Source organism: Ordospora colligata (genome assembly GCF_000803265.1).
Source record: "Ordospora colligata OC4 chromosome Unknown contig_09, whole genome shotgun sequence".
Classification (NCBI taxonomy): Eukaryota; Fungi; Microsporidia; family Ordosporidae; genus Ordospora; species Ordospora colligata.
This window is the reverse complement of record NW_014575399.1, coordinates 99,312-124,462: the sequence shown is the minus strand read 5'-3', so window position 1 is coordinate 124,462 and position 25,151 is coordinate 99,312. Positions and strand designations below refer to the sequence as shown.

General features: G+C 40.5%; 20 protein-coding genes across 20 annotated transcripts; 10 read left to right on the top strand and 10 right to left on the bottom strand.

Annotated features, from left to right (window-relative positions):
* Nucleotides 1–53: 53 nt before the first annotated feature.
* Nucleotides 54–2,855, bottom strand: M896_091190 (uncharacterized protein; the record flags this gene model as incomplete). Its single annotated transcript, XM_014707747.1, has 1 exon — nucleotides 54–2,855. One exon carries the CDS (start codon nucleotides 2,853–2,855, stop codon nucleotides 54–56), a length of 2,802 nt encoding a protein of 933 aa, XP_014563233.1.
* Nucleotides 2,856–3,026: 171 nt separating this feature from the next.
* M896_091180 (uncharacterized protein) lies at nucleotides 3,027–3,404 on the bottom strand (the record flags this gene model as incomplete). The annotated part of the gene is made up of 1 exon (XM_014707746.1): nucleotides 3,027–3,404. One exon carries the CDS (start codon nucleotides 3,402–3,404, stop codon nucleotides 3,027–3,029), a length of 378 nt encoding a protein of 125 aa, XP_014563232.1.
* Nucleotides 3,405–3,513: 109 nt separating this feature from the next.
* On the top strand, nucleotides 3,514–3,711 carry M896_091170 (uncharacterized protein; the record flags this gene model as incomplete). Its single annotated transcript, XM_014707745.1, has 1 exon — nucleotides 3,514–3,711. One exon carries the CDS (start codon nucleotides 3,514–3,516, stop codon nucleotides 3,709–3,711), a length of 198 nt encoding a protein of 65 aa, XP_014563231.1.
* Nucleotides 3,712–3,950: 239 nt separating this feature from the next.
* On the top strand, nucleotides 3,951–4,391 carry M896_091160 (ribosomal protein L23; the record flags this gene model as incomplete). The annotated part of the gene is made up of 1 exon (XM_014707744.1): nucleotides 3,951–4,391. The coding sequence occupies one exon, from the start codon at nucleotides 3,951–3,953 to the stop codon at nucleotides 4,389–4,391; it is 441 nt and encodes a 146-aa protein (XP_014563230.1).
* Nucleotides 4,392–4,441: 50 nt separating this feature from the next.
* M896_091150 (putative short-chain alcohol dehydrogenase) lies at nucleotides 4,442–5,329 on the bottom strand (the record flags this gene model as incomplete). The annotated part of the gene is made up of 1 exon (XM_014707743.1): nucleotides 4,442–5,329. One exon carries the CDS (start codon nucleotides 5,327–5,329, stop codon nucleotides 4,442–4,444), a length of 888 nt encoding a protein of 295 aa, XP_014563229.1.
* A 130-nt stretch (nucleotides 5,330–5,459) lies between these two features.
* Nucleotides 5,460–6,380, top strand: M896_091140 (uncharacterized protein; the record flags this gene model as incomplete). Its single annotated transcript, XM_014707742.1, has 1 exon — nucleotides 5,460–6,380. The coding sequence occupies one exon, from the start codon at nucleotides 5,460–5,462 to the stop codon at nucleotides 6,378–6,380; it is 921 nt and encodes a 306-aa protein (XP_014563228.1).
* A 37-nt stretch (nucleotides 6,381–6,417) lies between these two features.
* Nucleotides 6,418–6,951, top strand: M896_091130 (uncharacterized protein; the record flags this gene model as incomplete). The annotated part of the gene is made up of 1 exon (XM_014707741.1): nucleotides 6,418–6,951. The coding sequence occupies one exon, from the start codon at nucleotides 6,418–6,420 to the stop codon at nucleotides 6,949–6,951; it is 534 nt and encodes a 177-aa protein (XP_014563227.1).
* A 28-nt stretch (nucleotides 6,952–6,979) lies between these two features.
* On the bottom strand, nucleotides 6,980–8,944 carry M896_091120 (Rad3-like DNA helicase; the record flags this gene model as incomplete). Its single annotated transcript, XM_014707740.1, has 1 exon — nucleotides 6,980–8,944. One exon carries the CDS (start codon nucleotides 8,942–8,944, stop codon nucleotides 6,980–6,982), a length of 1,965 nt encoding a protein of 654 aa, XP_014563226.1.
* A 40-nt stretch (nucleotides 8,945–8,984) lies between these two features.
* M896_091110 (WD40 domain-containing protein) lies at nucleotides 8,985–9,989 on the bottom strand (the record flags this gene model as incomplete). Its single annotated transcript, XM_014707739.1, has 1 exon — nucleotides 8,985–9,989. One exon carries the CDS (start codon nucleotides 9,987–9,989, stop codon nucleotides 8,985–8,987), a length of 1,005 nt encoding a protein of 334 aa, XP_014563225.1.
* A 49-nt stretch (nucleotides 9,990–10,038) lies between these two features.
* On the bottom strand, nucleotides 10,039–12,495 carry M896_091100 (subunit beta of coatomer complex; the record flags this gene model as incomplete). The annotated part of the gene is made up of 1 exon (XM_014707738.1): nucleotides 10,039–12,495. The coding sequence occupies one exon, from the start codon at nucleotides 12,493–12,495 to the stop codon at nucleotides 10,039–10,041; it is 2,457 nt and encodes an 818-aa protein (XP_014563224.1).
* A 256-nt stretch (nucleotides 12,496–12,751) lies between these two features.
* M896_091090 (histone acetyltransferase) lies at nucleotides 12,752–14,422 on the top strand (the record flags this gene model as incomplete). The annotated part of the gene is made up of 1 exon (XM_014707737.1): nucleotides 12,752–14,422. The coding sequence occupies one exon, from the start codon at nucleotides 12,752–12,754 to the stop codon at nucleotides 14,420–14,422; it is 1,671 nt and encodes a 556-aa protein (XP_014563223.1).
* A 113-nt stretch (nucleotides 14,423–14,535) lies between these two features.
* M896_091080 (ATP-dependent RNA helicase) lies at nucleotides 14,536–16,026 on the bottom strand (the record flags this gene model as incomplete). Its single annotated transcript, XM_014707736.1, has 1 exon — nucleotides 14,536–16,026. One exon carries the CDS (start codon nucleotides 16,024–16,026, stop codon nucleotides 14,536–14,538), a length of 1,491 nt encoding a protein of 496 aa, XP_014563222.1.
* A 424-nt stretch (nucleotides 16,027–16,450) lies between these two features.
* Nucleotides 16,451–16,822, bottom strand: M896_091070 (ribosomal protein S25; the record flags this gene model as incomplete). Its single annotated transcript, XM_014707735.1, has 1 exon — nucleotides 16,451–16,822. One exon carries the CDS (start codon nucleotides 16,820–16,822, stop codon nucleotides 16,451–16,453), a length of 372 nt encoding a protein of 123 aa, XP_014563221.1.
* A 192-nt stretch (nucleotides 16,823–17,014) lies between these two features.
* M896_091060 (ribosomal protein S13) lies at nucleotides 17,015–17,464 on the top strand (the record flags this gene model as incomplete). The annotated part of the gene is made up of 1 exon (XM_014707734.1): nucleotides 17,015–17,464. The coding sequence occupies one exon, from the start codon at nucleotides 17,015–17,017 to the stop codon at nucleotides 17,462–17,464; it is 450 nt and encodes a 149-aa protein (XP_014563220.1).
* Nucleotides 17,465–17,557: 93 nt separating this feature from the next.
* On the top strand, nucleotides 17,558–18,190 carry M896_091050 (uncharacterized protein; the record flags this gene model as incomplete). The annotated part of the gene is made up of 1 exon (XM_014707733.1): nucleotides 17,558–18,190. The coding sequence occupies one exon, from the start codon at nucleotides 17,558–17,560 to the stop codon at nucleotides 18,188–18,190; it is 633 nt and encodes a 210-aa protein (XP_014563219.1).
* Nucleotides 18,191–18,459: 269 nt separating this feature from the next.
* On the top strand, nucleotides 18,460–18,831 carry M896_091040 (ribosomal protein S25; the record flags this gene model as incomplete). Its single annotated transcript, XM_014707732.1, has 1 exon — nucleotides 18,460–18,831. The coding sequence occupies one exon, from the start codon at nucleotides 18,460–18,462 to the stop codon at nucleotides 18,829–18,831; it is 372 nt and encodes a 123-aa protein (XP_014563218.1).
* A 336-nt stretch (nucleotides 18,832–19,167) lies between these two features.
* Nucleotides 19,168–20,136, bottom strand: M896_091030 (uncharacterized protein; the record flags this gene model as incomplete). Its single annotated transcript, XM_014707731.1, has 3 exons — nucleotides 19,168–19,336; nucleotides 19,360–19,639; nucleotides 19,665–20,136. The coding sequence occupies 3 exons, from the start codon at nucleotides 20,134–20,136 to the stop codon at nucleotides 19,168–19,170; spliced, it is 921 nt and encodes a 306-aa protein (XP_014563217.1).
* Nucleotides 20,137–20,259: 123 nt separating this feature from the next.
* On the top strand, nucleotides 20,260–20,613 carry M896_091020 (uncharacterized protein; the record flags this gene model as incomplete). The annotated part of the gene is made up of 1 exon (XM_014707730.1): nucleotides 20,260–20,613. One exon carries the CDS (start codon nucleotides 20,260–20,262, stop codon nucleotides 20,611–20,613), a length of 354 nt encoding a protein of 117 aa, XP_014563216.1.
* A 349-nt stretch (nucleotides 20,614–20,962) lies between these two features.
* On the bottom strand, nucleotides 20,963–22,927 carry M896_091010 (uncharacterized protein; the record flags this gene model as incomplete). The annotated part of the gene is made up of 1 exon (XM_014707729.1): nucleotides 20,963–22,927. The coding sequence occupies one exon, from the start codon at nucleotides 22,925–22,927 to the stop codon at nucleotides 20,963–20,965; it is 1,965 nt and encodes a 654-aa protein (XP_014563215.1).
* Nucleotides 22,928–22,979: 52 nt separating this feature from the next.
* Nucleotides 22,980–25,139, top strand: M896_091000 (uncharacterized protein; the record flags this gene model as incomplete). The annotated part of the gene is made up of 1 exon (XM_014707728.1): nucleotides 22,980–25,139. The coding sequence occupies one exon, from the start codon at nucleotides 22,980–22,982 to the stop codon at nucleotides 25,137–25,139; it is 2,160 nt and encodes a 719-aa protein (XP_014563214.1).
* Nucleotides 25,140–25,151: the final 12 nt, after the last annotated feature.

Sequence of the window (25,151 nt, the reverse complement as noted above, 5' to 3'; positions counted from 1 at the left end):
TCATTCTTAATCACTCATTCAACTCTTAACCTTGTCTATTCAATAGCTCAGCATTATCCATGCATCACATGCATAATCTCATCTACAACAATCTTACAGTATCCGTGCACTGCCTCTCCTAGATACACAGAATTCCCAATTACAAGATCTAGATCAAACTTAAGCCCTGCAAGCGTTCGATAAACCCCATTTCGAATCCTTTCTTCAACACTCCCAAGATTCACTGTGGATCCAACATTCTCATAATATATCGTATTCGATTCCCTTCTCAACGTCACATACAAATTCCTATACATTCTTCGCTGTTTAAGTATCTCCAATATCTCTTTCTGCTTCTCTCCACTAATCACCTCCTTATATACAAGCACATCAGATCTATCAACCATCACACTTCCTCCCCCACAATCCAATATCACCATTCCATCTCGAAATCCAACAACTCGTCCATTACACACCATTCCATCTTGAATATATCTCAACTCATCCATCTCTTTTATCTCAACCTGCTCTCTTAATAACATAATAGGTTGCCATCCTGGATATCTATAGTACTTTATCACACATACACGCCCCTCTTTTTCAAGCTCTACCTTGACAAATGGCGGTTCATTCCTAACAATATTTACTTCTCTAACTGTATAGTATCCCGTTTGTACACCTGAATGCCTAAATATCTTTCTCGACTCAAATTCTTCAAATCGCCGTAATCCATCACAATCAACATAAACAATGTCTCCAGACTGTGGAATCAAGCTTAGAGACGAAAACCATGATTGTACATATTGTGTCAATCCAGATACTCCCTGTACACTCATCAATCTTGTATTCTCCATTTCTCTGTTACCTGTATCTGTTCTATTCCTATCATTCACTCTACTTGACCTACGTCTGGAAACTGCTTCATTCCTTTGATTTCTTCTCAGTATCCTTATCCCTTGATCTTCTGCCTGTATATGTGTGCTATACATCACTGGCCTGTTAAACCTTCGCAATCTTCCTTGAAGCCCGACTACTTGCTCTGGCATACCAGCCCTTCTCACCAGCATAGCCCCTTCGTCAGATGACGACTCGCTTTCAATCATAAACCGTCGCAGAGGAATTCTATTCTCAGTCACTGCGTTAACCACCTCGTCACTGGATTGCAGTATCTCATCTTCTGAGTCAGTGCTTGATGTATCCTCAATATATTCGCTTTCATCCTCACTACTTTCTGCTGAACTTAGTACTTGCGAACTCACCATCTGTATGTCTCCAGGCATAGGCACATTCATATACTTCCTGCGGAACGCTTCCAACTCCACACGATCTTTCAAGAAATGCTTTGCTCCCAGATCCTCAATCGCAACACAACAATTCGTTCGCATGCTTATGCTATATTCAATCTTTGTCCATCGTGCATTTACTTCTCCATTTAATCCATATGTTGCTTCATTATTGCACTCAATATGCCCACTCCAGCCTGTAGAATTAATGTGATCAAGGTCACTGCGGAAAAACTGCATCTGAGGTGGCTCTTCAACATGTCTCGCAGTAAGCACTCTCACTATCCCTCTTTCATCACTCATCACAAAACATTCACCATCGCTTGAAAATTGCGCGTCATTTACCATAAAGTTCAATGGCTCCTCATACACCACCTTGTCCATGTCATACATTCTCAAATGTGCTCCACTAATCACAAACGTGTTTTCCAAAGGATGTGGATAAGGCACTCCCATCTCGCGTGCCTCAATCACACATCTCAGCTCTGTACCTGCAAAAATCCGGATCTTCATGTCCGTGCACACACAAACCAAAAAATTGTCCTTCAAGTAGCACATCCTTTCAATAGACTCCCCTTCATTCATCTCCACTCTCACTGCACACTTCTTCCAATGCCCTGCCAACGACAGATCCTTCGCCCGTCGCTTGAAGTTGCCCATTCCAGGCATCCCTTCAGAAAAGAACGTCCACTGGAACACCTGGCTCTCGCATGCTGCTGCAATTTTCAATCCATTCTTTGCCCCACATATTGTATTCACAGGCATTCCATTCGTCTCGAGAATCACACATCCCTCAGGAAACTGCATGTCAAACACAACAAGAAATGGCCACCAGCCACTGCACAGAAGAAATCGCCCTCCCTCCGTAAAGCAGATTCCCTTTATTATCTCGCCAACCAAGCACATATTCTCATGCTCATCCACTACTCCCGTCTCGTCAATCTTGTATATCTTAACACTCCCTTTTGCAAGAACAACAACCAGCCCATACACAGATCTCTTGCACTCTTCATTCCCGTTTATGCACATTCTTGTTGATCCTAAATCAAAAAACTCCGCAAATATAATCTCGCATTCATGGCGCAGCTCAAAAAGCAATTTAAATCCATCAAGGCTCCACACATTGAGCAAGCCAAGCGAATCGCATGAAACTAGCAATCGACCATCCATGCTAACACAAATATCATTCACAAGACTTTGATGTCCTATGAAGCTGTGCACAAGAAACCCAGTAAATGCATCCCACAGCTTCACCATGCCATCAGCCCCTCCAGACATAAAAAACCTATTTCCTTGGTCAAAGCAGACTCTTTCAACTTGGCCAAAATGACCGAGTAGTCTCACATTGCATCTGAACACACTCTCAGATAACAAGCATCTTCTGCTCCTGAATATAAGCTTCTCTTGCCATGCATTCATGCCACTTCTCATGTATTTGTAGCTCCTAATATACTCCTCAAGATCCGTGATTCTTGCTCTCTTTAGTATTTCAGAAACCGCCATTTCAATCTCTTCTGTCCTCACATCTGAACGCTCTTCTCCACCAAACCCTGCATATCTGCAAAGCGCTGTAAATATGTTTGTGCTCGGCATCCCAGGGCATATAGATAACAGATGATATAACCAACACGTGACTTCGTTGCATCAAAAGATACAATTCATCTTTATAACCTCAATACAAATACACACTCTAAAGAACGCCGCACACGTCAGCAAGCAGATCAGTTAAAAATCATAAATATATGCATCATAAACATTCATAATTTAATTGAACTGAATCGCATCCACCGTATCCACAATCGAGTTCTTGATTGGGTATTGTAACCCACACGATCTGCATTTCAGTGCTCCACTGATTATGTCTATTCCAAATAGAAACGCCTTTACTTTTGCATCATCCGACGGATCTTCTACAAATGACTCAATGTCTTGCTCAGTAAGCGTTACGGAGTGGTGCATGTTCAGGCTGTGCGCAAGAATTTTCAATCTTTCTTCCGAGTCTTCCAGATACATGTGCTTGTTGAATATCTGTGGCTCGCTTGCACTGATATCAACACATATCGCTTCGTTACAGATCAATTCCAGTCTCTGCATGAACGTACATCTTTTGCACTTCAATATTCCCAGCATGAAAGGCTTCATAACAAGTAGGGCTGCTTCCACTCTACAAATGCAACAGAAAGTCATTTGCTGATCGCTGTATTAGTTGAATATTAAACCGATTTAATCTTATGGATACGTATGCCTTCGAATGAGCACTGCAGACAGACTTGAGCTGAAAGCAAGAATTAGGCTGAGGCTGCTTGAGATCGACAATGCCCTGGTTGAATATGCAGGACTAGAAAAGATACATAGAATAAGACAGAGTGTACGGATCTCAATCAATACACAGAATGCAAATAGTTCAAGAATTATAAAGCCAAGAGCATCCACTAAACACATTATGTAAATACAATGTAATTATGTGAATACGATAATCGCTTGACAACCTGGATTTTGATTAAAATATAACCATACAAAGTACTTCATTCAAGTATAATCATTCATCCATAACCATACAAAGTACTTCATTCAAGTATAATCACCCAAGTATAATCATATAATTCCATATGTTATAATACATCGAAATTCCATAACACACCGTCAGCTAACAGAATTTAGAAAAAATTATCAGGATGACCCTTGAAGATGGCTGCAGAGAAGAAAGTAGAGGTTGCAGAGAAGAAAGTAGCACTCAAGCCAAGGTATAAAATGACCAAGGGCATTCAAGTCGAGACTGTGATGAATTGTGCAGACAATAGCGGTGCAAAGAAGCTCAGATGCATAGGTGTCCGTGGATACAAGGGAAGGCTCAACAGACTTCCTTCTGCAGCGCCTGGAGATATATGCGTAGTGTCGGTCAAGAAGGGAAAGCCGGAGCTACGAAAGAAAGTGCACTATGCAATCCTGATCAGGCAGAAGAAGACATGGAGACGCCCAGACGGATCTCACATCGGATTTGAGGACAACGCAGCAGTTCTGATCAATAACAAGGGTGAACTTAAGGGTGCACAGATAGCAGGGCCTGTTCCAAGAGAAGTTGCTGATATGTGGCCAAAGATTTCGTCTCAGGCATCGTCGATTAACTAATAATAAAGCATTGCTGTGATATTTTTACTGTGTTCTGGTTATTTTACTTTCTAGTGATTTTTATAATAATTTGCCATTCGCTTCCTCTCGTCAATCATCCTCTGCCTGTTGCTGAAGAATATGAGTCTATTAAGGAGCGGAGAAGGAATACAAATGATCATAAGATACACAAGAAAGTGCGGTAAGTAAGGAATACATGACTTTCCAGATCCAAACATATCAAGGATCGAGCATGCAAGCACAATTGGCGATGGTCTAAGTACAGAGGAGTTATCCTGCCCACTTACACCCTGGCACATGTAACCAAAGTATGCATATTCTACATTAATCCCACATTCTTCCAACTCATAATAAAGCGAATTAGAAAGCGATATCAAGCCTGCCTTTGAACATCCATACGATGAATACAACGGACTAGGTACATTTTCCATCAATGATCCTACGCTTAGGACATACCCACGTCCATTCTCCATCATGTTGGCAATAATTTGCTTCATCAACAGCACAGGCCCTTGCAAATTGGCTCTCATGATCTCTTCAAAAGGATGCTCCACAAAGTATCCAGGGCTGTTATTTGCTGTACCAACACAATTGACTAGAACCCGGATGTCATATTGATCTATAAATTCAAAATTACTCTTCTTGTTGTAGTCAACGATATGCATGTGGCATTCAGTAATCTGGCTTATATTCAAATGAAGCTTTACCAGTTTCAATTCATTCTTTCCAACAAGCACTATTTTCATGCCTCTTTTTGCAAATTCTAATGCCAGTGCTGCTCCGATGCTTCCAGTTGCATCGTTTATCAGGACATATCTTCCTTTGATGTCATCCCACACCTGATGATTTCTGCATCTTGAATAAATGTATTGATAAACAGCCGGTATAACTTTCGATAACACATATGCAATATATATGTACAACGCTTGAACAATCATTTGAGGGAGGCGCACAAATCATTAATTTGAAGTATTATGCCTGATGCATGTCTAGTATCCTAAATTCTATCCAATGCTGTATTCTATTGTTTTGTGTTATTTACAGTCTGTGGTTATCAAACAAACAACAATGAATCAAAACATTCAGGCACTGATGTCTGCCGTTCTCCTGGTTGCGATTGTGTGCGAGATTTTCTCATTGAGCATCGAAGGGATCCAAAGTAGAAAGCAACACGAGGAGAGCAATTACTGCAGGGAGTTTCTAGCTATCAGGCGCAAGGAATTTTTCTTCATGCTTACCTTACTCATATTGATGGCTATATACTACCTGATACACATATACGAAGCTAGATCAGCCATAAATCCAACAATCAATAAGCTTGTCAACCACGCTCGAGGTGCAACACTCAAGTTGTTTGAGATAACAATTGAAGGCATAGAAAAAAGCCTGCTTTTCCATACAATCATGCTGTTCCTGCCAGTAATTTCATCAAAGAAGTTCAAGGATCTTGGGTTTGATGAGTATGTCTTCGAGGCTGTTCTTGGATCAAGAGCATACGGCGGCATACTGCTTTATCCAATTGTTTTTGTTGTTACTGGGAAGACTCTCCTTGGCAACTACATTGTTGATGTCATAAACAGCTCAGAAACGCTTCTGCTAATTATACTCTACTTTGCTCTGCTCAAAAAAATCTCAAAGATCTGCACTGTGCTTTTCCAAAGGCAGCTTCTTTCAGAGCCTGAGGTTGAGCAGCTCATACTACTGGCCAGAATCAGAATCGGAGGGATAATCGCATATCTGCTCATCAAGCTTGTTATGGAGATTTGTAAAACAATAGAAACTCTTTTCGCAAGATACTTAACACAAACACATTCCATCAGTTTCGCAAAAACTACGCTTTTTGTGCTGCTTTGCCATTTCTCAATCAAACCGCTTATATTCCTTAACACACAAGCATACCTTGCGATTCAGAGTGTCAAAGATGCAAAAAAACACAATGTGCAGCAATACTCTAACATAGTTGACATAACACTTATTCCAAACATTTAACAGTTTAACCCAAATATGTTCGAAGCCCTTTGTATAGATGAATTTCTCAAACAAGCTTGTAATAACGGTAAAAAAGCCCGCAAAGCGCACTAAACAGATCTGTGAACACTTGCGCAGGATGCTTGAGCCAAATGTCACCGCAAAGCTTAAGGACAAGAACACCACTATCAAGTCATACATTGAAGTTGCAGATTCATTCGAGCTATCACACTTCATTCTTGTGGATGCTAGAGATATCAAAATAGGTGTTAGACCAAACGGTCCAACATACATATTCAATATTATTGAGTACAATCCAACGTATGTCAAAGTCAGCCATGAACATTACAGAGATGATCCTCTTATAACATTTTCAGGAGACAGTCCATTGAAGAACCTGTTTTCATCACTGTCGTCCCAGCCAAGCACCTCCAGAAGAAGCATCCACTTCCACTTTGATGACGACCTCATACATATCAGACATTATGCAATACTTACAAAGGACGAGGATGACATTAAAGTCGGATTCACAGAGATCGGGCCAAGAATCACTGTACGGCACATCAAGAAACTAAACGGCTTCTTCAAATAGAAAGCGCATTAATAAATAAAAGTACCATTTATCGTTGTTTGCGAAGAAACTGATATGCATTCACAAGTGCATGCCTGAAATCACACTTAATAATCTTCTGCTTTATCCATGGACTTATCATATAAGACAGTTCGATGTATCTTTTGTCCAGCAACACAAGCACTGCATAATCATTCTTATGTCTCAAGGCTCTTCCAAGTGCCTGGTTCACTGCTTTCATTGCAACATGTGATATGTGCTTTGTTCCATAAAATAAAGCTCGTTCCTTCATTTCTGCATTCATGACAGGATAAGGAACGCCAATCACAACAACCATTCTGCACAGCTCGTCATTGAAGTTAATACCTTCACTCAATCCTCCACCAACAACTGCCAGCAGTATGCACGAACACTTTCTTACTTCATGCGTATATAAATCAAATACACACTCGTCATATTCATAAAACACTCGCTTTGCACCAATTTTATCACCAATTTTATGTTTTAGGACCTCAAGATATGCTTTTGATGGCACAAAACACACTATCCCGCCTTCTCGTACTGCATTCGACAGATTCAGTATAGACTGCACAACATCCTTCACACATTCATGGTTTTCTCTTGTTTCATAATTAACAATCATATTCTTTCCTGATGGCCCTGTGCACACTATAAGTGGTAGAAAGTCCTCACAAATGCTTTTGTAAGAGAAGTATTTCATGCTTGAATTAAATGCACTATAATTATTGCTCAGATAATGCTCACATTCATTGTTTCCAAGCTTTTGTATATTGTTATTATTCACACCACCAAATATTCTCTGTAGCTGCTCAATAGGTTCCATTGTTCCTCCTGCAAGCAGAAGCGCCTTACATCCAGATACTCCTTCAAAGTATATCGATGGATCAATCGGTACAAACCTGATTCGTCTTGTGCTGTAGAATATCCTTCCATTTACATCGCTCATCGTAAGCAATCTCAGAAGTTTAGATATTTCAATTGCATAGACGCCTGCCTTTTTCTTAATCATCTCAATTCGCTTTATCACTCCTGCATCCATAAGATCCTCCTCAACCTCAAGCATATTGACTTCTTCAATTCCTGCCATGATCAGAAACTCAGACACTCCCAGTGCAACATCTTCATCTGCGTCTAATCTTCGATATTTCGATCGGAATCCTGCTATCTTTACAAGAATACCATTCACCTTGTTTGCCACATCACTATGTCGGCTCTTACCTGGCCATCTTTGCTTATAAACTCCAAACACAGAAATACATTCTAAAATAGCATCAAAATACACACATGCACTGTTCATCTCAGCAACTGCATCACAAATATTATGCGCCTCGTCAACAATCACAACCTTGTCTGCAACATTGATGTCTACACTTCTTCTCCCTTCTCTTGTAAATAACAGCTGATACGGTAGAAAAACAATTTCACATTGCATACTGTATCGTTTAGATGCATAGTATGGGCAGAACCTCTGTTTCTTTCCCATCACAATCATCTCTTCAATATCAATTGCTCCGCATCCATTGAGATTTCCAGATCCATCATAAAACACACATCCATTCGTACTAATCAGTTGCTTGCACTTTTCATTCATCATCTCAATAGAACTCAGTTCATTAACATCTGGATTGACGCAGTAAACTCTTCTTGACCCAAGAACAACTGAATTGCACTCTAGACCAATTGTCTTGGCTTCTTTGATTGCCTGCATAAGCTGTTTATGCGTTCGAGTACAATATAATACCTTTGCACCTGATGATTCATGCAACAATGCCTTTTCCAACATCCTATTTCTTGCATCCATGTACACATCTTCTGTGCTCTTTCCATATCTCTCAATATTATCCACATACTCAGACACCGCTACAAGCAGCGACCTTGTCTTTCCTGTGCCTGTAGGGCTCGAAAACACTCCAACTCCTCCATCATCAATAACACTCCTGGCATCCTTCACAAATTGCCTTTGCTCCTCATAAAGCTCAAGCCCTTGTTTCATCAGCACTCCAAAACTACACAAAATATCTCAGAGACAAAATTTAATCCAATTTTCTAAACTCCAGTTCAACAATCGTCCCGTTGGACAGTCCGCAATAAAGCGTCCTTCCAGAAAACACCAGAGACAGGCACTTCACTCCATTCATTATCTCACAAAGATCATAGCTTGCCACCACCTTCGAGCTAATCGTGTCCCAGATAATCACAGACTCGTCTGTTCCAAGGCCAATCACTGCATCAGTCTCTCCAACTGCAATAGATCGTATCGGCACCGTCACATCAATGCTGCACATCTGCTCTTGTGTGTTTGGCTTCACAAGATACGCCTTTCCGCTCTTATCTCCATAAGCTAGTAATGATCCATCCAAAGAATATGCCATTGCTGTCACACTCTTAGACTCATCATAATCATGCACTTGTGTCTTAGCCTCCTCTGCTTTCTCATAATCAACATAAACACCTCCAAGATACGTGTGTGTATGCTCCTGCATCTCCAGGTTCCAAATCTTCACAGTCCCATCAGAAGACCCACTTGCAAGCACACTCTCATCAAGAGGATGGAACGCCACACAGTTAATCCATCCACGATGCATCCGCGCCATATCCTTTGTAATACTCGTTATAAGCTCTCCACGCGTGTTATAAATATTCATCGTCTTGTCAACCGATCCTGTTGCTATCTTCGTGTCATTCGAGTTTATGCTCACACATAACACATCTTTACTATGCCCTTTCAGCTCAATCGACATCTTGTTCTTAGTATTCCATATCCTTCCAATCATATCAGATCCCACACTCACCAACATCGCTCCATCCTTAGAAACATCAATCCCATTGATCCTTCTCCTGTGTCCATTGTCATACAACTTATTTATCCTTGCATAATCAGACTCCTCAACCTTGCTGTGCAGGTCCCAGGCAAACACCTTCTTATCCCTAGATCCCGAATACAACAGCTCATTTCCGTTCACTCGGACAGCCTTCAGTCCTTTAACTTCGTCCTTATGCCCATTCAGACTTGCAACAACCTTCAGTTCACACGACATTTTCAGGGCTCAAAATTTTCAAACAAATCTCTCCTTCATTCTTCAGAAACTATTTATTCCTAAACGACTTCAGCACATCCCCAACAACCATGCTTACAGACTTCACTATTCCCTCCTTCTTGCTTCGAATCCTACACTCAAAATACACACTCTCCTCACGACGAAGACACACATTCACAAGCACATACACGCTCTGTTGTGTCAAGCACACAATATTTCCCACCGCATAATCATCATTGCACTCTATATCAAGCACTCTTCCCCTCACTCCGTTGCTCACTCCTTCAAATATCTCTTCAAGAGGTCTCCTTGTGCTCAACTTCAATGTGTATGTGTTCTCCCACTCAAGGTCTTTCCACATCTCCCTAAATTCATGTGGAGCAATTTCACAAGACTCAAGAAACTCCGCAACTGACGTCCTAATCTCACAGAAGTTTATCGTGTATGCCGTATTTGCATATTCCCCACTTTCGTCAGGATATTTAAACGTCATAGACCCACTCAAAAATCCATTCGATGCATCTTGAATCTTAAACACATATCTCTTCACTGCAACCGACCTGCTAGATAATGAAAACGGGCTTGACATAAATGACGCCACAAGATTCCTACTGCTTACAAAATCAATCAGGATGTTCTGCAAATAAGATGACGTCTGATTAATCAGCATCATTTCAACCACAACCTCATATCTTGTATATCCAACTAACCCTTCCACATACACAGGATCAGATAATCCGCTCAACTGAACAACATTGCCAACTCCTCCATTCCATGCTTCTCCTTCCCCAATAAACTCATTCAGTCTCCTCAATCTAATCTTATCTTTGTCATCACATCCAGGAAGTACAATCGCATCAAGCACACCTTCTCTACATATTCTATGGCTATCAGAACTCACCTCCGCTCTTTCACTACCTGACACTAGCGATCGGATGCATGCAATTATTGTCGAGTGAGAGCTAGCATCTATGGTTCCGCTCTCATTGCCATAAGAAATAAACTTTAACATCACTGCAATCACCTTCTCTTTCATATCCCCACCAAGTCGTTTACACATCTCACAAAGCTCAATGCACACATAACATCCAAGAAATGCTTGTGTATTTCGCAAATATAATGGCTTGTCCGTCTTCTCAAAGGACTCATTTACATCATTAACAACCTTCTCAAAAATCAACTTATTTGCATGCTGCTTCACTATATCCATACAATGCCTCAGTATCTTTCCATACTTCGTCTCATCAATCTTCTCTACAAGCTCCTCAACATATTTTAGATACATTGCATTCTCTCCCTCCTTAGTTTCATTCCTCATAACCTTAAAGCAAGATCCAAGAAATACGAGCGCTCCATAGCTCATCTCAGGATTATCAGAACCAATGTTCCTCAAAGCCTCCTCAATCATTCTTTCGTTATATGACGAATACTGCTCCGCAAAACACGACATCTTCTCAAAAAGCATTACCTTGAAAGCTTGGTTCTGTAAAGACACATCACTTGTCTCCTTGAACTTCAGACTCAAAAAATCACATATCTCAAGAAATTCATGCGTCTCAGATATTTTAAACACAAAGTTTATGCACTTGGAGCAGAAGCTAAGGTCATATACATCCATCAGTCCAAGAAACCTCATTGCACTACCATGGAAACCATATCTAGAATGCCTTGACAACTCATCAATCACATACTCCTTGTACCTAGAAAGTCTCTCAGCCCCCCTGAGTATCACATCCAGACTCCTTCTCAGCAACCCTTCATCTGTACTCACCTTGTGAATAACAATCCCTGCTTCCATTGCTGTCTGCGCATCCTCACTCGCAAGAAATTTCTCAAGAACCTTCACATCGCTTGTCCACTCAACTATTGCTATAGAAAGCTCGTTTGGAATATTTACCGACACCTCAGAAATATACTTGTGTGCAAGCGCTTCATCACCATTCCGTAGTGAAACAAACGCCTGCTTTAGGCAATTTGGATCAATGTCCCTCAACAATGCATGATACAGCAGATCAGGAATCTCATTGTATACCTCAACCTTCTTAAAAACCTCTCCTAGGCAGAAATATGCATTCCTCCTCACATATGTATTTGGATGGTTGAAGTTATCTTTTACAAGCTTATAGAAGTTACCTATCAGCTCCTGATCGCACAGTGTGCTAACAAACCTCATCACAAATCCTCTAACATACTCATTCGCATGCTCAAGATCCTTTCGTACCTGATTCGACAGCAATAACACCTCACCAAACGCCTCAGAGTCCCTGGACTTCGGCAACATCTCCATGAAATAGTAAAATAGTCTCTTCAGCTCATTGTTCTTCACCATCATGATCTCCTTCGTAATCTTCAGTGTAATCGATGAAAATTCACCTCCCTGGCTCATCTGTGTCACTATCTGTTGCATCGCCTCAATCTTCTCTTCTTCACTGCTCGAAGACAGCTTCTGCATTATTTCATCCCTCCTCATCTGTGTTGATGTATTCAAGTACAGCGAGGTTTGCATCTTCAGGGCTTGTAAGGAATACAAAATATGAAAACACTCCATAGTGTGTTGATGCATTGTCCATCAGCTGTATTGATGATGTTCACTACCAAATACTCAATCTACTCATTACTTTCTATCAGATAGAGCTCATTCAAGACAAGAATGGTTTAATTCATTCATAAAATTCAACTCATATACACATGTTATTCATGCGCATCAATCACACTCATAATACTCCAGCGCATACCAATTATTCATTCTGATCAATACCCACATGTCTGACTTTGTAAAGGCATGCGGCGAGATCTCCAGAGAAATAATCCGGCTGCATAAAGAAGAAAAGGAAATTAATGCAGCAAAAATCCGCACGCAGGTATGCAAGAAACACAAACTCGGATGCATTCCACGCCTTGTAGATATAATCTCATTTATTCCTCCAGAGTATAGTGACTTGATCAGCAAGCTAAAGGTAAAGCCGGTTAGGACTGCATCTGGCGTTGCTGTTGTTGCTGTGATGTGTAAGCCACACAGATGTCCTCACATCGCATTGACTGGAAACATATGCGTCTACTGTCCCGGAGGCCCAGACTCTGAGTTTGAATATTCTTCGCAGTCATACACTGGATATGAGCCAACAAGTATGAGGGCAATCCGAAGCAGATACGATCCTTTTGAACAGGCCAGAGAACGTCTTAAGCAGCTAAAAGCACTTGGACACAGCATCGACAAGGTGGAATACATAATAATGGGAGGTACTTTTATGTCGCTGTCTGAGTCATACAGAAGCAACTTCATCTCAAAACTCCACGATGCTTTGAGTGGACACAAGTCATCTACTGTTGAGGAGGCTGTAAAGGTTGGTGCAGAAGCACGTCTGAAATGTGTTGGAATCACAATTGAAACCCGGCCAGATTTCTGTGCACAATCACATCTGAGCAAGATGTTAGAATACGGATGCACAAGAGTAGAAATCGGAGTGCAAAGTGTATATGAAGATGTTGCAATAGACACAAATCGCGGACACACAGTTAAGAGTGTCTGTGAGTCATTCTCTCTTACTAAAGATGCTGGATTCAAGATCGTTGCACACATGATGCCAAATCTTCCAAATGTCCCTATTAGGAGAGATCTTGCCCAATTCAGAGAGTACTTTGACAATCCAAGGTTCCGAAGCGATGGGTTAAAAATATATCCAACGCTTGTTATCAAAGGAACAGGACTGTTTGAGCTGTGGAAAAACAACAAATACAGAAACTACTCTCCAGACGAGCTGATTGACTTTCTGGCCAAGATAATGTCTTTTGTACCACCGTGGACTAGAATATACAGAATCCAAAGAGACATTCCGATGACTCTTGTGAGCTCTGGCGTGGAGCATGGAAACATTAGGGAGCTTGCACTAGCAAGAATGAAAGACTACAAAACGAAGTGCAGAGATGTGCGCACTAGAGAGGTTGGGATCAAGAGCATTCATGAAAGCATACTTCCTGATGAAGTAGAGCTTGTAAGGAGAGATTACTTTGCAAACAATGGCTGGGAGACGTTTCTGAGCTATGAGGATGTAAAGCAAGACATCCTGATAGGTCTTTTGAGATTGCGCAAGTGTAGTGCTAAGACATTCAGGCCGGAGCTGAAGGGAAAGTTAAATCATTGTGTTGAAAATGGTATACACCATGAGTTTGTACAAAACATAAATGCATCAATGATAAGAGAGCTTCATGTTTATGGAAGTGCAGTTGCTGTCAGCAAGGCAGATGCAGAAAAATTCCAGCATCAAGGATATGGCTCCTTGCTTATTGAGGAAGCAGAGAAAATCGCACGAGATGAGCATAAATCCACAAAAATCGCAGTAATCTCAGGCGTGGGAACAAGAAAATACTATGCAAGATTCGGATACACATTAGAAGGCCCATACATGGTAAAGGCCTTTCCTTCAAATCTCTAAAAATAAATCCTAAAACGAAACTTTATTCAACGAATCCCTTCCTATCATTCTTATATACCTCGGATCCTATATATAAATCTTGCTTTGCATTGCTCAATGACTCCATTAAGCCTTCATCTCCTAGCAGAGTATCTACTAGTCCTTTCTCGGTTGTAGTCGTATCCATACCTGCTATTATTCCTAGATCCATACCTATCACTAGAAGGCGCCCTAACCATTCCCTCAAGCTCAGATGGGATCTCTTGCTTTGCTTCCCTAAGCATTCTTATCAGCTCACGAGCATTTCCCCTATCAGCAGTCGTAAAAAACGTGTGTGAAACTCCCTCCTTACAGCTTCCTCGTGCTGTCCTTCCTATCCTGTGCACATAATCTTCACATGAGCCAGGAAAGTCAAAATTCACCACAAGCTTCACATCATTCACATCCAGCCCTCTTCCTGCAACCTCAGTGGCAATCAGCACACTTCGTCGTCCTATTCTGAAATCATCAAGCACCTTGTCTCTGATGTTCTGTGACTTATCTCCATGTATTGCAGATGCACCATGCCCTGCCCTACACAGCACATATTCCAAATCATCACATGTCCTCTTCATGTTACAAAACACAATTATCTTCTCTCCTTTATGGTTTCCAAGCACTTCTAGTAACTTCTCCTCCTTCTCTCTCTCTCCACATACCTCAACTATCTGCTTGATCTTGCTATTGGTCTTCAACTCCTCATTTCCAATAGTCACCTGTATATACTCCTTCATGTAACTCTCTGCAAGCTCCCTTACCTCTCGTGGCCATGTTGCACTCCACATCAGTGTCTGTTTGTCACTATGCGTCTTCGGTATAATTCTTCTTAGCTGTGGCTCAAATCCCATGTCCAACATTCTATCCGCTTCATCCAGTACCAAAAATGTTACTCGACTCAATGGCGCATGTCCCTGGTCGTGCAGATCAATCAATCGTCCAGGTGTAGCTACAAGCACCTCCACACCTTCATGCAATGATCTTATTTGTGGTTGTGCAGAAGCGCCTCCGTACACCGCTGCACTTCTCAAATTAAACATTCCACAGTACTCATCAGCCACCTTCTTAATTTGCATCACTAACTCTCTTGTTGGTGCAAGCACTAGCACTATCGGTCCGTCTCCTCTTCGCAAAGGCACCTGTGCTTTTGCATGCACAAGTGCTGGAAGTATAAAACTCAACGTCTTTCCAGACCCTGTCTGTGCTATTCCAACCATGTCTCGTCCGCTAAGTGCCATTGGCCATCCTTGCGCTTGTATTGGCGTTGGCTCGCTAAATCCCTTCTTCTTAAATTCACTCACTACTCGTTCGCTGAATCCTGCATCAGCAAATCCTTCAATCGGTTCTGGGATGTCTCGTCCCTTGACCATCATCTCGTTCTTCTTTCTGAATGCCGCTATCTCACTATCGCTCATTTTATTCTTTGCTCCTTCATACAGATCCTTTTGAAACTCAACAGGCGGTAGTTCAGGAAGTGGCTCACATCTGTACGGTTCTCTTCTTGGTCTACTGCCATATCTCGATCCTCCGTCCATCCTTGATCCTCCTCTATATCCTCTTCTATCTCCGTCTTGGTTTCTGTATATCATACTGGGGTAAATTTTTGATAAAATATTTGTATCCGTTTAACTGACTTGCAACCAACTCTTGCATTAAACGTGTATATTTTTTGAATAAAATTACCATGCATGTATTTATTTTGTTCAGTGTGCTTTTTCATGTATTATACTCACTCATGTATATTTATGCATTACTCATTCATTGTATAATGATTATGCATCACTCATTCATGTTACTTATGTATTACATGTAATGTATATGCACTTAATCACGCACATCCTTATGTAACATAGCACACTCCCACACTCATACTTCCACATTCACTACTATAGCACACACTCATACTTCCACATTCACTACTATAGCACACACTCATACTTCCACATTCACTACTATAGCACACACTCATACTTCCACATTCACTACTATAGCACACACTCATGCATCCACGCACTACACTGCTTCTGACACCACTTCCACACTCGCCACTGCATTCACGCTCTCCTTCTCCTTCACTGCCGCATAAACCGTTATCCGCGGATTCCCTCGCACCTTCTCAATCACTCCCTCCATGCACAGGTGCCTCAACACATTCTCCGCAACTCCAAGATTCAGATTGTGTCGCGACCCAACAGAAAACCGTGTCACCATTCTCGCTCGCACCACTTCCTTGCGCACCTTTCCAAGCAGCTCCTCGGACACAGTCACTATCTTGCGCACATCCTCCTTCTTCTTTGCTTCTCCCCACTTCTTCTTGTCCTTTCGTGTTCCAGACGCTGCCTTCAATGCCTTCTTCTCCTTGGACTCCTGAGACTTCTTGACCATTTGGGCTGTCAAAATTTGCTGCAAATATTCCACGCTCTTAAATACATCACATGATACACATAATATAATAACACATAATATTCTCTACTGCATAAAATATAACACATAATATAATACAATAGCCCAGTAGTGCAATATAAAATAATAGAACTCATGCATTTCTGCATACAAAAAAATTGCCCTTCAATCAAGATGGTAAAAATGCATTCCACCGGACAAGGTCGCTCAGCAAGCGTTAAACCATATGCAACTAGGTTCCCGTCATACATTTCTGCATCTGTTGATCAGGTCAAGGCAGACGTTATCCAGATGGGAAACAAGGGAATACCGGCACCTGTAATAGGATGTAGGCTCAGAGACATGTATGGGATCGGAAAGGCAAAGGACGTGCTCGGCGAGGACATTTGCAAGTTTCTGCAGAACAACGGAACAACTCCAAGGATTCCGTTTGATCTCGAATCACTTGTGAAGCGAGTGAATGAGCTTAAGACTCATCTGAATATGTTCAAGAAGGATAACTGTGCAAAGCATCATCTTATTCTTGTGTCATCAAGGATGTATCGACTTGCAAGGTACTACAAGCGTACAATGAAGATCCCTGGAAATTGGAAGCCAAAGCTTGTTGAGCATCATAATAAATGACGTACTTCGTTTTGTTTGCTGTTTGTATTGTTTTGAGAAGCGTAGTAGTTGAGGAAGCATGATGTATATTTTTGGAAAAACAAGCCCTGTAGAATGTATGAGGAGCTTTTGAATTTTTTGTTGGCAAAAAAGAAGAGACTATTGTCTGAGGAGGAGACAGACAGGCTAATGGAACTGATTGCAAAGTCCATGGGGCTCGACGAGAACTTTAGGGAGCAAACAGACAGCAAGGCATTGATAAAGAAGATATTGGATAATGTTGATGTTGAAGAAGTGGATACCTCAGAGTCTGATAGCGTAAGAGAGGCTGTTGATGATTTATTTTTTGATGGTGATAGTAGTGACATGATGCAGGCTCTGAGTGATTCAGAGGAAGGAAGGGATATGATGCTGAGCGAGAAGAAGTTCAAGCGAGGCGAGTTTAAGGGCTGCCAAGGAGATGGAGTGATAAACAGTGAAAAGAAGAAGATGGTAGGGATTATACAGAAGAGTGAGGTTGATGGCAATGATGAGATGGCAGCTAAGGAAGCAATGGAGGAGGTTGACGAGATGAAAAGAGAGTTTAAGCTTCCTGGATTTGAAGTGAACAAAGAAAAGCAGACGAAGGATATAGACGCTAGTATAGATGACCAAGAGGAGTTCTGGTTTGATATTGGGAATTTGAAGAAGGTTAGAAAGTTTGGGTCTGATGTGAAGTTTTTTGATGAGGAAGGAAAAGAGCTGTAATTTAGGAGCTTGCTGATTAACTAGATGATTAAAGATAAGGTTTTTGATATATTAATTGAATGGTGTTAGAATGCATGAGTTATTGCGTTATTTTATGATGTGAATATTTAGGATATGATGTTATATTATGAGTATTAGATAATAAGGATCTATTATTATATTATGTGTTATATTTTATGCAGTAGAGAATATTATGTGTTATTATATTATGTGTATCATGTGATGTATTTAAGAGCGTGGAATATTTGCAGCAAATTTTGACAGCCCAAATGGTCAAGAAGTCTCAGGAGTCCAAGGAGAAGAAGGCATTGAAGGCAGCGTCTGGAACACGAAAGGACAAGAAGAAGTGGGGAGAAGCAAAGAAGAAGGAGGATGTGCGCAAGATAGTGACTGTGTCCGAGGAGCTGCTTGGAAAGGTGCGCAAGGAAGTGGTGCGAGCGAGAATGGTGACACGGTTTTCTGTTGGGTCGCGACACAATCTGAATCTTGGAGTTGCGGAGAATGTGTTGAGGCACCTGTGCATGGAGGGAGTGATTGAGAAGGTGCGAGGGAATCCGCGGATAACGGTTTATGCGGCAGTGAAGGAGAAGGAGAGCGTGAATGCAGTGGCGAGTGTGGAAGTGGTGTCAGAAGCAGTGTAGTGCGTGGATGCATGAGTGTGTGCTATAGTAGTGAATGTGGAAGTATGAGTGTGTGCTATAGTAGTGAATGTGGAAGTATGAGTGTGTGCTATAGTAGTGAATGTGGAAGTATGAGTGTGTGCTATAGTAGTGAATGTGGAAGTATGAGTGTGGGAGTGTGCTATGTTACATAAGGATGTGCGTGATTAAGTGCATATACATTACATGTAATACATAAGTAACATGAATGAGTGATGCATAATCATTATACAATGAATGAGTAATGCATAAATATACATGAGTGAGTATAATACATGAAAAAGCACACTGAACAAAATAAATACATGCATGGTAATTTTATTCAAAATCGTGCTCTTTTTCCAAAATCAGTTTCTTCCTTGAACTTGTAGTAATCCCATTGTAATACTCCTTCAGTCCACTTCCAAACATCTTGTAATCTCGAAACCCACCAATAAACAACAAAAACATGATGAACATGTAAAACAACGAGTCCACAATTGATTCTCTAAAATTAAGTATTTAACTTACAGTTTTGTAACGTTGTTAACAAAGAAATGCACTATATCAAGCGCTAGACTCACTATCCCACCCACAAAGAAAATTCCAGAAAGTATCAGAAAAACAATCCGGTGCGCCACATATTCGTCATTCTGAAAAGGCATCATCACTATAAAAATAATACCAAGGCTAATCTGCTTGAACAAGATCATATCAACCTTGTTGAAATATATTCCAAGAACTTCTGAGCACACAAACACAATTGTAAGCTTCTTGATTGCATTCAATTCCTCTCTTCTTTGGAAGGCTTCTATAAATTATATGTTTTAACTTACCATTCATTTTTGGGTCTGCACCTATCTTCTTGAAGTTCGACCACATAAAGCCTGCCTTTAGCTTCTTATACACAGGGATGTGAATCAAGATCTCAAACGCAAGAATGCCTGTGTACGCATACAAAAACCTTGCCCTGCCGTTCACAGCCCCAGTCTTGAATTCAATAATCTCTGCATTAAGAATTGTTGCAAGTATGATCAGCATTGCATACATGATTATCGGAATGTACAATAGCATCTGGAATATGTTTTCACGCTGAATCACATCAAATATGAATATAAACTGGAAGATGTTTGTGATGTCAATGAAGATTGTGTTTATCCATGCACCTTGTATTCCTTTTGTAATCGACAAGTAGGGATTTTCGTGGATAGCAAAAGCCAAAACAACTGTCCTTGTCACAAACATAAGGAACTCTATCAGGATGTAGTTGTTCTTCAGGTTTCTTTTGATCTGGTTTTGTGCATCCATGCTTGCAAGGTACTTGATTTGGCATAATTATTGCAATCATGCTGTAGTGCAATATACAATATATTATCATTGTTTTGTTAAATGATAATAACGCATAGTAAATGTTTTGAAGGACAACCTCCCATGGACGAGGACAATTACACAAAGCTTATTGATGCAGTTAGCAGAGGAGACAGCATTGAGAGCCTGTATGTGCTAGCAGCAGTTCTCGACAAGATTGTGGACTTATCAAAGAAGGATTCAAGTAATGACATTGAAGTGCTCTCAAAGCTTGTTGAGCATCAAAGATTGGTGTATGAGAAGGCGACTTCTCTATATGAAAGCATTCAAACAGAAGGTGCAGACATCAGTGCAATTTCTAACGAGTGCATATCTAAGATCAATGAGCTCAGGGACGCAATCAATGATCACCACCTTTCACTAAATGTCTCACAACAAATACAAGAGACAAACACACTCAATCAAGAAGAGCAATAAGCTAAAACCATCAACCTAATCAAAACTGCATACCATTAAAATCCTTTATTGTTTCCGTACTTTAATTTCAATCCAAAAATTGATAATTCCATGCACAATACTTCGTATAGCCTCCAATACATAAATATAAATACTCACGAATTCAAGAAATTGATATTTGGCTATTGTTCACTTTAGCTCATATTAGTACCTAATTCATAATCAATCATATTCTACGAATCCATAATCAGCCAAATCCATAATAATTCGTAATAGATCATTCACTAACTGGACCTGCTCGGTTATTCTGTGCATGAAAACATACATTACTTTTATATGTTGTATCCATCCCAACTCAAAAGCACGACATTCAACTAGTCTGATCAACAGCCTTTAACAATATGCCTACATGCTCTGCAAGATCATAAGTCGTCTTCTCTCCGTTCTTCTCAATCATGCATTCAAATCCATTTGAAATACTCACCAAAATCTCTCTTTTTGAACATTCGTATGCATCTAGCATTCCTATCACTATCAGAACACTTTCGTCTCTCAATATACACTCAACATCGTGTTTGAACTTCAGTGTTTTCAGCTCCTTGATCAATCCTGCTCCAATAAGTACCGCTTTCACAATATCCTTCATCCCATCAAAAAACAATTTACTTGTGCCTCCGCAACGCTTACCAATCCTTCCAATATGTTTCTCCAAATACTCATGCAATGCTCCTAAACACCGGTCTTGACCATCAAGATTTACACACTTCACCTCAACCGTTCTCATCACAAATCCTTCCTGCATCGTAATGTCTATTTCATATCCCATCACTCTCAATCTCATCTCATTCAGATCCACATTCACAAATTCCACTCCAAAAATTGCACAAAGTGCCTTAAACTCTTGTCTTATCTCATTCAGTTGCAGTTCATTCACATTCTTTACATCCAATCCTTTCTCAAGCTCCTTGATGTCTTCATTGATCTTAGCAATTGTTTCATTCAGTACCTTTCTCTCAATCTCTTTTTTCATATTCAGATCCTCTAGGTCATGCATTTCCTTGTTGATGCCTTCAAAAACCATATCTTGCTCGCTCATCTGTGCTTTCAACTCATCAATTTTCATATACCTGGCGTCTCCTCCCTCATCAATCCTGCTGCGGATCCTTTGTATCTGCTTTTCCATTCTTAAATTTGCTGCCTTTCTCTTCTCAATCTCTTCCTCAATCGATGAAACTCGTTCAGCTAATCGGTTATACTCATCTGTAATCTCATTCTTATTGCCAACAACCATCTCATTGAATTCAAGCTCCTTCTCCTTCCGCAGCTCATACCACTCAATCTTCGCTTTCATTCTACATTCGCTCTTCAACGACTTCAGCTGCCTACACACATCTTCTTCCTCAAACACACTCCCCTTCATCTCAAACTCGATCTCTAGCTTTTCATTCACCGCCTCCTGCCTCTTCATCTTGTCCTCAAGAATCTCGCTAAACCCCATCAGAAACTGCGTCCGAGGCTCCACAAACTTCTCATAGATCCTCACTTGCTCTACACGCACCTCATTCTTCGACTTCGATATTGTGTCTCGCCGTGTGCTTGAAACTACCAAGTTGTCTAGAAACCTTATTCCTTTTGAAATCAACAACTCAGACACATTCACTACATCCCTTCGTGCCTGTGGTATGATCTTCCGTAGATCCTGGGTGTTTATAATCTCCTCAACATTCAGAGTTGCATTGCTGAGTAGCGTGTTATCAAGCTCATCATACTCCTTCTCTGCATCATGTACCATGTTATTCATGCCTGCATTTCCATCTTTTCCATGCATTTCTATTTGTATATTGTTCGCCTCATTCTCATTCAAATGTTGATCCATTCGCTCATGTACCGATAATGCATATCCATTGCCAAAATTAGCAGTATTATTATTCAAACATGCATTTTTCAAAAACTCATGATCCTTTGGAGTATCAACTAGGTTCTCCCATCCTGCTAACACACCAATATCCGTATTCAGGAAGCCTTTATCATCTGCATCATTATTCGGTGTTCCACAAGTATCTTTTGTATACGCTATGCTATGGATTCTATTTCTTGGATCATCATTTATGCATCCCTGTTCTTTTATGCTCATACCCGTGCCTTCGCTTTCAATGTATTCTTGCCTATTCTTAATGCAATCCACAGTCATCTCTACAGACACTTCGTCTTCACTGGCAAGTCCAGAATCTATCCCACTGCTGCATTTTGCTTCGGCCTCGGGATATATGTATGTCACATGCGCCTCTGTAGCAAAAGACACTCTTTTCTTCCTTGTTTCATTGTTCTCGCCCATTGCCTGGATGTGCCCTTTTACATTTATTTTTGTTTTGTTCTCAGCATGCCTGATGGAAAAGCGCCACTTCGATGTTCGCGACTTGTTTCCTCAGAGTGAGCCAAATGCATGCAGCGAGGAAGATGATGTTTATGCAAAAATAAGTAAAAGAAGAAATAAAAGACATGCTCGGGACGCATTTCCCATTTTCTCCACAGAAGAGATGAATACGCTTGCACACATCGATATGGAGAGCACTCAGATTCAAAGCGATCATTCACCATCAAAAATAACATGGAAACATTATCGGAGCATTGGTCTTAAAGAGCTCGATTGCTATGAAATTGAATCTTCCACAAATGCATGCGATAATAAATGGAAGATTAGCATACTTACAGATTTGATTCAGAAGAACCGCCAGAATGTAGATGCCCGGATCAAGCTTAGTAGACTTCTGCCATGTGATAATGCAAATAAAATTCTGATTGATGCAAGAGACATCAGAGATGCTCGTCTTTGGACAGAGATTATAAAAAGGTGTTATGTGCCTGAATTACTTAACGATGCATTGAATGTGATGAATGGGGATGAACAATTCTACATGATGCTATTTGAATGCGACAAAAGGATAGATGTTTTACAAGCAGGCGTTTTGAAGCATCCTAAATCAATTTTACTGAGAAAAGCAATGACTAATGCAATTAATTGCATAGATCAGAAACAATGCTTTCTGTATGACTCTGTTATTGACATGGCTGATGTATACATAGAAGCAGACAATTCGAAAGATTTATCTACAGCTGATAATGTTTTGGATAGCACGGCTAGTAATGCTTCAAATGAATTTGCAATGATGTTTGTTGCTTCACAACCTGCCATTCACATGATTAAGAGATTGTACAATCAACTTAAATGTAAACAGATATATTTGCATGCATTGATGGTGCATCTTTTGATTAACGGTGATGATGATGTACTGAATGATTTGTTTTGTCTTCATTTGCACAAGATAGTTTGTATTTTGAATGATTGTAAGATAAAAGTTGTATTTCCTGTGGAAACCTTAAATAATACCGATATTATATTGTATATCAAGGGAGTTAAAGTGGATCCTATGTGTGTCATGCCACATGGGCTAAGATGCTTGTTTGTATCAATTAGCAAGCATGGGATGCATGATGATGAGAGCTTTGTTTTATGCTATGGAGTTATTAAGCAATGTGTACTTGATGAGCAATTTATAGACGAGTTTTTTGTAATGCATAGACGAAGATACTTTGTGGATCTGATGAAGGCGAAGGAGTACTGGAAGTTGTACACAATGCAGAATGAGCTGAAGTTTTTCAGAAAAGCAGACAAGATTCTGAAATGCGGAGTTATGCATTATGGCAAGGAAAAGAAGCTGTTTGTGCTTGCAAGATCGAAGATGCATTATTTTGCAGGTGATTTTGTTGGCAGTCTGAGCGCGATTCCAAAGAAGATGAAAACAATCAGGAGGTATGTTGTTCTATCGCAGATGAGTGTAAAAATGGCAATTTCTACAATACGCAACGATCTTCACGAGTATAAGCACTACTTATTGTATGCAGAGCTAACGCGTAATGCAGGTATGGATGCATCTGAAGTGTATGAAGAGTGTATGAGAAAGTATCCGAATAATGTAGAAGTGGCCGTTGGATATTTGAGATACATTAAGGTGGTTGATGTGGAGAAAGCTGTGGAGCTATCTAATGAGATGATAAAGAAATATGCTTCAGACGAGAGGATGTGGTACGAGAGATTTGTGATATTTAGACATAGTGGAAGGATTGCACTTCCTGTTTTGTATAACTCCAGAAAGCATGTAAGGTCTGGGCTGATTGATTCAGAAATCAAATATTATGAAAACAAACAAGTGCCTGAAGGAAGTAAATACTCTGGGTATTATGAATACAAGAGGATGATAGACATGGAATGCAATACTTTAGGTATTTGTGAAGCGTGTATACAACGAATGAAGCAGTATTACGCTCACAGAATAGAGAATGACTATGATGACGGAGACAGTTATTTGCTGCTCTATGGAGTGCTGAAGAGTGTGCCTGAGGAAGTGATCAAGATGGTGAAGTTTTTTGATCCTAGGAATGGGATGTATTGGGCCAGGGTTAGGAATGTCGTTAGTGCAGCAGAGCGATTGAAGCAAGGACTTGAAGTAATGGAATTTGATATGATTAGACGAAGTAAGGTCAATTGATGTAAGGCTGTG